This window comes from Arachis stenosperma, chromosome 3 (assembly GCF_014773155.1).
Source record: "Arachis stenosperma cultivar V10309 chromosome 3, arast.V10309.gnm1.PFL2, whole genome shotgun sequence".
Lineage (NCBI taxonomy): Eukaryota > Viridiplantae > Streptophyta > Magnoliopsida > Fabales > Fabaceae > Arachis > Arachis stenosperma.
In genome coordinates this window covers 63645540-63655945 of record NC_080379.1, presented here as the reverse complement: position 1 = coordinate 63655945, position 10406 = coordinate 63645540, and the positions used below count along the sequence as shown (strand labels likewise).

The 10406-nt window shown below is 40.3% G+C and overlaps 1 protein-coding gene across 1 annotated transcript; it reads left to right on the top strand.

Annotated features, from left to right (window-relative positions):
• Positions 1 to 9536: 9536 nt before the first annotated feature.
• On the top strand, positions 9537 to 10115 carry LOC130966200 (uncharacterized). The gene has a single exon (XM_057890980.1). It carries the CDS (start codon positions 9537 to 9539, stop codon positions 10113 to 10115), a length of 579 nt encoding a protein of 192 aa, XP_057746963.1.
• The last annotated feature ends 291 nt before the right edge of the window (positions 10116 to 10406 follow it).

The window sequence follows — 10406 nt, the reverse complement described above, 5'->3', positions numbered from 1 at the left end:
AGTCCCGCTCATTTAATTATAATTAATATTCATTGATATTTCTGAATTTATAGTATATTCTCTTCTTTTTATCCTATTTGATTTTCAGTTGCTTGGGGACAAGCAACAATTTAAGTTTGGTGTTGTGATGAGCGGATAATTTATACGCTTTTTGGCATTGTTTTTAGATAGTTTTTGGTAAGTTCAAGCTACTTTTAGGGATGTTTTCCTTAGTTTTTATGTTAAATTCACATTTCTGGACTTTACTATGAGTTTGTGTGTTTTTCTGTGATTTCATGTAAATTCTGACTGAAATTGAGGGATTTGAGCAAAACTCTGAAAAAGGCTGACAAAAGGACTGCTGATGCTGTTGAATTCTGACCTCCCTGCACTCGAAATGGATTTTCTGGAGCTACAGAACTCCAAATGGCGCGCTCTTAACGGCGTCGGAAAGTAGACATCCAGGGCTTTCCAGCAATATATAATAGTCCATGCTTTATTCGAAGATTGACGACGTAACTTGGCGTTAAACGCCAAGTTCATGCTGCTGTCTGGAGTTAAACGCCAGAAAAACGTCATGATCCGGAGTTGAACGCCCAAAACACGTCATAACTCAAAGTTCAACGCCAAGAAATGCCTCAGCTCGTGAATAGATCAAGCTCAGCCCAAGCACACACCAAGTGGGCCCCGGAAGTGAATTTATGCATCAATTACTTACTCATGTAAACCCTAGGAGCTAGTCTAGTATATATAGGACATTTATCTATTGTATTAGACATCTTTGGTCTCAGTCTTGTTTTATTCTTCATCCTAGGAGATCATTGATCACGTTTTGGGGGCTGGCCATTCGGCCATGCCTGAACCCTTTGCTTATGTATTTTCAACGGTGGAGTTTCTGCACACCATAGATTAAGGGTGTGGAGCTCTGCTGTACCTCAAGTATTAATGCAATTCTATTTTCTTTTATTCAAATCTCTCTTATTCTTATTCCAAGATATTCATTCGTACCCAAGAACATGATGAATGTGATGAGTTAGATAACCCTCATTATTATTCTCAATTATGAACGCGCGTGATTGACAACCACTTCCGTTCTACATGCAACAGAGCTTGAATGCGTATCTCTTAGATTCCCCAACAGAATCTTCGTGGTATAAGCTAGATGGATGGCGGTATTTATGAGGATCCGGAAAGTCTCACCTTGTCTGTGGTATTCCGAGTAGGATCCTGGGAATCCGGAAAGTCTAACCTTGTCTGTGGTATTCCGAGTAGGATTCCGGTAATGAATGACTGTGACGTGCTTCAAACTTGCAAGTGCTGGGCGTTAGTGACAGACGCAAAAGAATCAAGGGATTCTATTCCAGTAGGCGCGGGAACCAACTAGTGATTAGCCGTACTGTGACAGAGTGCGTGAGCATTAGTTTTCACTGCGAGGATGGGATGTAGCCATCAACCATGGGTGATGCCTCCAGACTGATTAGCTGTGCGAGTGATAGCCGCATAGGATATTTTTCCGAGAGGATTGAAAGTAGCCACAGCTGATGGTGAACCCCTATACAAAGCTTGCCATGGAAAGGAGTAAGAAGGATTGAGTAGAAGTAGTGGGAGAGCAGGCGTCCTTGGGCTCTACAGCATCTCCATCCGCTTATCTGAAATTCCCATCAATAAATCTGCATAAGTATTCTATCCCTTTTATTATTTATTTTATTTCTATTTTATTATTAACCTTCGACCCCATAAACAATGTTTAATCCGCCTAACTGAGATTTGCAAGGTGACCATAGCTTGCTTCATACCAACAATCTCTGTGGATTCGACCCTTACTCACGTAAGGTATTACTTGGACGACCCAGTACACTTGCTGGTTAGTTGAACGGAGTTGTGAATTCAGGTGCTGCCCCTTAGAAGCCTTTATCTCAAAATAATTAGAACATGGATCACAATTTCCTCCACCAGCAGGGATAGAGATGCTTCTCCCATAAAAGTCGGGAGTAGGTGCAGTAAAGTCACCCAGCACTTTCCTTGCATTGTTGGCATTTTTGTTATTTTCGGCTGCCATGTCTTCTTCTTCTTTGAAGATTTCTGTTAGGTCCTCTATGGAGAGTTGTGCCTTAGCTTCTCTTAGCTTTCGCTTCAAGGTCCTTTCAGGTTCAGGGTCAGCCTCAACAAGAATGCTTTTGTCTTTGCTCCTGCTCATATGAAAGAGAAGAGAACAAGAAAATATGGAATCCTCTATGTCAGAGTATAGAGATTCCTTGAGGTGTCAGAGGAAAAGAAAAATAGAAAGAGAGGTAGAATAATTCGAACTTATCAAAAGAGATGGAGTTCGAATTGTTCATTGAGGAATAGTGTTAGTCCATAAATAGAAGGATGTGAGAAGAGGGGAAGAAATTTTCGAAAATAAAGTCAAAGATTTTAAAAACATTTTGAAAAACATTTTTGAAAACTAAGAGTGGAAAAGAAATCAAGTCATTTTTGAAAAAGATTTTGAAATTAGAAATTAAAAGATATGATTAAAAACTATTTTGAAAAAGATGTGATTAAAAAGATATGATTGAAAAGTTATGGTTTTAAAAAGATATGATTGAAAAGATATGATTTGAAAAACAATTTAAAAAGATTTGATTTAAAAAAAATTAATGACTTGGCTAACAAGAAAAGATATGATTCAGACATTAAACCTTTCTCAACAGAAAAGGAAGCATACTTGAGATGTTGAATCAAATCATTAATTGATAGCAAGTATTTTTGAAAAAGGAAAGAAATCGATTTTGAAAAAGATTTGATTGAAAAGATATGATTTGAAAAAGATTTGATTTTGAAAAAATTTTGAAAACTTGAAAAAAATTTGTTTTGAAAACAAAATCTTCCCTCTTGTGCCATCCTAGCGTTAAATGCCCAGAATGGTGCACATTCTGGCGTTTAACGCCCAAAGCACTGCCCTTTTGGGCGTTAAACGCCCAGCCAGGCACCCTGGCTGGCGTTTAAACGCCAGTCTGCCTTCTTCACTGGGCATTTTGAACGCCCAGCCTTTTTTGTGTAATTCCTCTGCTGTATGTTCTGAATCTTCAATTCTCTGTATTATTGACTTGAAAAGACACAAATTAAAAATATTTTTGGATTTTTTAATAATGAGGAATAATCAAAATGCAACTAAAATCAAATAACAATGTATGCAAGACACCAAACTTAGCAGTTTGTATACTACTGACACTAACAAAATGAGAATGCATTTGAGAAACAACAAAACACTCAAGTCAAGAGAATTTAAAGATCAGAGCATGGAAACCATCAAGAACAACTTGAAGATTAATGAAGACACATGAATGAATGCAAGAAGAACAGAAACATGCAATTGACACCAAACTTAACATGAGACACTAGACTCAACAAGAAACATGAGAATATTTTTGGTTTTTATGATTTTGTAATTTTTTTGGATTTTTCGAAAATTAAGTGAAAAGGAAAATAAAGGTATCAAAATTCTTAATGAGAATTCCAGGAATCATGCAATGTTAGTCTAAAGCTTCAGTCTAAAGGAATTAGACATGGCTAGCCAAGCTTCAGCAGGACATTGCATTCAAGAGCTAAATTGATGAGAATCAATCAGCTTTGGTGATGATAAGAACATCACCTTGAAACACTAGAATTCATTGTTAAGAACTCTGAAGATAAAAACCTAATCTAAGCAACAAGATGAACTGTCAGTTGTCCATACTCGAAACAATCCCCGGCAACGGCGCCAAAAACTTGGTGCACGAAATTGTGATCACTACTTTTCACAACTCAAATAATCCCTAGTAATGACCCCAAAGACTTGGTGCTCAATACCATGGCATCACAACTTTGCACAACTAACCAGCAAGTGCACTGGGTCGTCCAAGTAATAAACCTTACGCGAGTAAGGGTCGATCCCACAGAGATTGTTGGTATGAAGCAAGCTATGGTCATCTTGTAAATCTTAGTCAGGCAGACTCAAATGGTTATGGATGATATATGAATAAAACATAAAGATAAAGATAGAGATACTTATGCAATTCATTGGTGAGAACTTCAGATAAATGAATGGAGATGCTTTGTCCCTTCCGTCTCTCTGCTTTCCTACTGTCTTCATCCAATCCTTCTTACTCCTTTCCATGGCAAGCTGTATGTTGGGCATCACCGTTGTCAATGGCTACAGTCCCGTCCTCTTAGTGGAAATGTTCAACGCACCCTGTCACGGCACGGCTATCCAGCTGTCGGTTCTCGATCATGTCGGAATAGAATCCAGTGATTCTTTTGCGTCTGTCACTAACGCCCCACAATCGCGAGTTTGAAGCTCGTCACAGTCATTCAATCATTGAATCCTACTCAGAATACCACAGACAAGGTTTAGACCTTCCGGATTCTCTTGAATGCCGCCATCAATTCTAGCTTATACCACGAAGATTCCGGTTAAAGAACCCAAGAGATAAACATTAGAGCCTTGTTTGCTTGTAGAACGGAGGTGGTTGTCAGTCACGCGTTCATGAGTGAGAATGATGATGAGCGTCACATAATCATCACATTCATCAAGTTCTTGAGTGCGAATGAATATCTTGGAATAAGAACAAGCTGAATTGAATAGAAGAAAAATAGTAATTGCATTAATACTCGAGGTACAACAGAGCTCCACACCTTAATCTATGGTGTGTAGAAACTCCACCGTTGAAAATACATAAGAACAAGGTCTAGACATGGCCATGAGGCCAGCCTCCCAATGATCTAAGAACTAGACGTCCAAAGATGATCTAGAGATCTGAAGTGATCAAAAGATGAAAATACAATAGTAAAAGGTCCTATTTATAGGGAACTAGTAGCTTAAGAATTACAAAGATGAGTAAAAGACATAAAAATCCACTTTCGGGCCCACTTGGTGTGTGCTTGGGCTGAGCATTGAAGCATTTTCGTGTAGAGACTTCTCTTGGAGTTAAACGCCAGCTTTTGTGCCAGTTTGGGCGTTTAACTCCCACTTTGGTGCCAGTTCTGGCGTTTAACGCTGGGAATTCTGATGGTGACTTTGAACGCCGGTTTGGGTCATCAAATCTTGGGCAAAGTATGGACTATTATATATTGCTGGAAATCCCAGGATGTCTACTTTCCAACGCCGTTGAGAGCGCGCCGATTGGGTTTCTGTAGCTCCAGAAAATCCACTTCGAGTGCAGGGAGGTCAGAATCCAACAGCATCTGCAGTCCTTTTCAGTCTCTGAATCAGATTTTTGCTCAAGTCCCTCAATTTCAGCCAGAAAATACCTGAAATCACAGAAAAACACACAAACTCATAGTAAAGTCTAGAAAAGTGAATTTTAACTAAAAACTAATAAAAATATAATAAAAACTAACTAAAACATACTAAAAACATACTAAAAACAATGCCAAAAAGCGTACAAATTATCCGCTCATCATCAATCTATTTCAATCCCCGGCAACGGCGCCAAAAACTTGATGTGTGGAAAACGATCCAACACAAAACTCACCGGCAAGTGTACCGGGTCGCATCAAGTAATAAAACTCATGGGAGTGAGGTCGATCCCACAGGGATTGAAGGATTGAGCAATTTTAGTTTAGTGGTTGATTTAGTCAAGCGAATCAAGTATTGGTTGAGTGATTTTGTATCCAACAGTAAGTAAATAGCAAGAAATGTAAAGGGAGAGGGATGAATTGCAGAAATTAAAGAGAATTGGAAGTAAAGGTGCTGAATCTTAAAGAACAAGAAATTAAATGACTGAAACTTAAAGTGCAAGAAATGTAAATTGCAGTAACTTAAAGTGCAAGAAATATAAATTGCTTGAATGAAAAAGGGAGTTGAGGATTGGGAATTCAGAATTTAAGCAAGTGGAAATTAAATTGCAACAATTAATAAAGCAGAAGTTGAATTAGAAGTAACTAGAATTCAAACAGGAAGGGAATTGAATTGCAGCAGGGGTTCACAGAAAAACCAAGTCTAGATCTCAATTGCCTTCCCAGATCCAAGTTCACAAAGCAATTAACAAGAAATTTAAGAAGAAGCAGTAAAGGAAATGTAATTGAACTCAATTATGCAGAATATGAATTAAAGAGATCTTGAATGGAGATTGAGACAGAAATTCCTCAATTCTTCACACCCAAGACTCAAACAAGAAAAGTAAAAATGCTCAAGTAAGAATGAGGAAGAAGAGAGATCAATTCTCCTCCCCAATTCTCTGAAATCTCAGTTCCTAGCTCTCAATGAAATCTCCAAATTCAAAAATCAAAAGAAGATTCAAAAGTCAAAAAGTAAAAAAAAGGTCCTAATTACATCAAACTATCTCCTATTTATACACTTTCTATTCTTGGATTTTGGAATTTGGATGGGCTTTTGATTTGGTGAAGAAATGAATTTAATTGGATTTTTAATCCAATTTCAGCCCATGAGAAAGTAGCTCCCAGGAGGCTGCCCTGCCCTTGTGGAGGGCAGGGCAGGAAATGGTGCGTGCAGCCTTGTGCGTGCGTGTTGGGTGTGTGTGGTGCTATAGGATGCTGCCCTGCCCTTGTGGAGGGCAGGGCAGAGTTTTCATGGTGCGCCAGATTCTGCTGCCCGTGCGTGCTTGCTGTGCCAAAGCTCCCTTGGTGCGTGCCAATCTGGTGCGCTGGCTGTGCATCACAAGATGCTGCCCTGCCCTTGCGGAGGGCAGGGCAATGTGCCAAAGGTGAAGTCCCGAGTTCGAAACTCGGTGGATGCACACGCTGCTTCTTTTCCTTGGTTTTCTTGGCACCAAAGTAAGGCCTAATTCCTTGCTTCCTCATGGTGCCGTGTTCGATCCTGGGAGATTGAAAACAAGCTTGTGAGTAGCGCTCTCTCACTCCCCCTTGCTCATGAGTTCGAACCTTGTGGCAAGCATTGGTAGGCTTTTTCCTTGAATTTATTTCTTTGATGAGCCCGATATTGCTCTTGAGGAGGGCAGGGCAGAGTTTTTGCTCTCCTTGATCCTTAGTATCAAATTGTGCTCCGCCCTTGTTGTGGGCAGGGCAGTGTTACCTCTCAAAGCTTGGTTCATTATGTTGCCCTCCTGGAGGGCAGTGTGCCCTTGTGGAGGGCAATGATTGCTTCCTCCTTCTATGTTGCGCCACACTTCTCCTTCTTTCACCACACCATTTTCTTCCCATGGCCACACTTCTTAAGCCACGTTTTTCTTCTTTTCTTCTTTTCTTCACCTACAAGAAATCAAAGCAACCATTCAAAGTATCTCCAAACTCATAAGGTTTATAATTCATTAAAATTCCATTAATTTTAGCTCAAACCTCATGATTTAGCATCAATTTAATGGTGGTTGTTTGATTTAAAGAAGTTATGCATTTTCATTCCAAATTGCTTACTTAGGATGCAAGAAAGTGCATAAAGACTAGTGAAACAAGTGAAATTAGCTTGAAAAATGGGTATATGATGACCTGTCATCAACTTGCCGAAGGAAATTTGTTGAGAGACAGTTTTCACCTGCATCAAGTTTATGGCGCCGTTGCCGGGGATTGATTGTGCATCAATAATGATTAAATTAGGAGATCACTAGATTGAGCATTTTTTGTTTGTTGATTTAATTTTCTGTTTGAGTAATTTACTTTCTGTCTTAGTTAACTTCTTCCCTTCCCCCTCTACTCTTTCGTGTTCTTTGTTATTTACCATTCATTTTGCTAACCCACTAACTGTTTGATATATTGCACCACTCACAACTAACAGTAATTCTGACAGCAATACTATCTGCACATATTGTTACTTGCTTGTACTTGTTGGTTGTATGACAGGGAGAAGAAGCGGGGCTTCAACTTCCTTCGATTCTGAACTGGAGAGGACCCTCCTTAGATTAAGGAGGGAAGCAAGAGAAAAACGTGCAATCGGTGCTGAAGAGGAGGAGGAACACTTAGAACTAAACATGGAAGGCAACATGGAAAACCAGCATGAAGAAGAGGCTAATAACCATGGGGGAGGAGGTTGAGCAAATCATGCTGGGGAGGATAGAAGAGTCTTAGGATCCTATATAAATCCTAATCCTGGAAACTGTGGGAGCAGCATTCAGAAGCCCACCATACATGTCAACAATTTCGAGCTAAAACCTCAGCTCATCACTCTTGTGCAGAATAATTGCTCATTTGGAGGAGGTGCTCAAGAAGATCCAAATCAACACTTGACCACCTTCTTGAGGATTTGTGACACAGTGAAGTCCAATGGAGTCCACCAGGATGTATATAGGCTGCTCTTGTTCCCTTTTTCACTCAGGGACAAGGCATTCAAATGGCTTGAATCCTTCCCAAAAAAAAGCCTGACAAATTGGGAGGAGGTAGTGAATAAGTTTTTGGCAAGGTTTTACCCCCCTTAAAGGATCAATAGGCTGAGAACTGAAGTGCAGACGTTCAGACAGCAAGATGGGGAGACACTTTATGAAGCTTGGGAAAGGTTCAAAGACCTAACAAGGAGATGCCCAGCAGAGATGTTCAATGAGTGGGTCCAACTTCACATCTTCTATGAAGGTCTTTCCTATGAGTCAAAGAAGGCTGTGGATCATTCATCAGGAGGCTCTTTGAACAAGAAGAAAACCATTGAAGAAGCCATAGATGTCATCGAAACAGTTGCTGAGAATGACTACTTCTATGCCTCTGAAAGAAGTAACACTAGAGGAGTAATGGAGCTGAACCACATGGATGCATTGTTAGCTCAAAACAAGATAATCACCAAGCAGCTAGCTGACCTCACCAAGAAGATGGAGAGGAACCAAGTGGCAGCCATCACCACTTCACCAACAACCCAAGAAGGAATGGATGAAAAGGCAGAGGGTAATCTTGGGCAAGCCAACTACATTGGGAATTCACTTAGACAGAACCATGATCCATACTCCAAAACCTACAACTCTGGATGGAGGATCCACCCAAAATTTGGGTGGGGGAATCAGCAAGATCAAAGCCAAGACCAAAGACGTTACAACTCCAACAACAATGCAGCTCATCAACAATTCACACAGAGGACATATCAACACCCCCACAACAACACTTCTCCACACCCATATCAAAACCAAAACAACACCTCTACTCCCAATCCACCATCAATGGATGACAGACTCTCTAAGCTTGAAACCTTACTTGAGGGAGTATGCAAAGACGTCCGAAATAGTAAAGTATTTCGAGAGGAAGTGCAGTCAAACATGCAGAATCAAAATGCTGCCATCAAGAAACTGGAGACACAAATTGGTTATCTATTCAAGCAGCTTTCTAACCACAACCTTTGCAATGATAACAATTCAAGCAAAGAGGAGGAGTGTCAAGCTATAACACTTAGGAGTGGGAAGGAACTTAAGGAACTCTCCCAAAAACCACAAGAAGAAGGCTCAAATAAAAAGGGAGAAGAGCAAGATGGAGTTCAAACTCCTACTTCAAGTCCACAAAAAGAAAAAGGGATGCCAAAACTGAACATCTCAAGAGCTCCATATCCTCAGTAGTTGAAGAAAAAGGAAGATGACAACCAGTTCGTGAGATTCTTGGAAATCTTCAAGAAACTACAAATCAACATACCCTTTGCTGAAGCAAAAGAATAAATGCCACTCTACGCCAAGTTCCTGAAGGAGCTGATGACTAAGAAGAGAAGCTGGAAGAACAATGAGACTGTGATACTAACCGAAGAATGTAGTGCTATCATCCAGCACAAACTACCCCAGAAGTTGAAGGATCCTGGGAGCTTTCAGATCCCTTGTATCATAGGGGAAATCACAGTAGAGAAGGCCCTTTGTGACTTAGGAGCCAGCATCAATTTGATATCAGTAGCAATGATGAGGAAGATGAAAATCGAGGAGGCTAAACCAACAAAAATGGCCTTACAACTGGTTGACCAATCGTTCAAGTTCCCTCATGGCATAGTAGAGGATTTGTTGGTGAAAGTAGGAGACTTCATATTCCCGGCAGATTTTGTAGTGTTGGACATGCAGGAGGATGCCAAGACCTCCATTATTCTGGGAAGGCTGTTCTTGGCCACTGCTAGAGCTATCATTGATGTCCAAAAAGGTGATCTTACCTTGAGATTACACAATGAAAAGATGACATTCAATGTGTTCAAGGCCATGAGTTACCCACCAGAACAATTGGGGGAATGCATGAGGTTAGACGCACGTGAAGAATAAGTGCAGGAGTGTTTTGAAGAAGAAGAGCATGAAAAGCCCGAGAGATCAATGGAGGAGGAGTATATATCAAGTGAAGATGTTGCAACAGCAGAGAGTCATGTTCAAGATGCACCAAAGGAAGAGACTGAAAAGTTAGAGGCACCCAAGGTTGAACTCAAAGCATTACCAACCACTCTCAAATATGCATACCTAGGAGAAAATGAGAACTACCCAGTGATCATAAGCTCATGCCTCAGCCAAGATCAAGAGGATGAACTGCTCAAGGTGCTGCGGGAGCATAAGGATGCCATC

Coding starts and splice junctions, on each gene's coding strand:
- LOC130966200 (XM_057890980.1), top strand. CDS start 9,537: ATGCCACTCTACGCCAAGTTCCTGAAGGAGCTGATGACTAAGAAGAGA.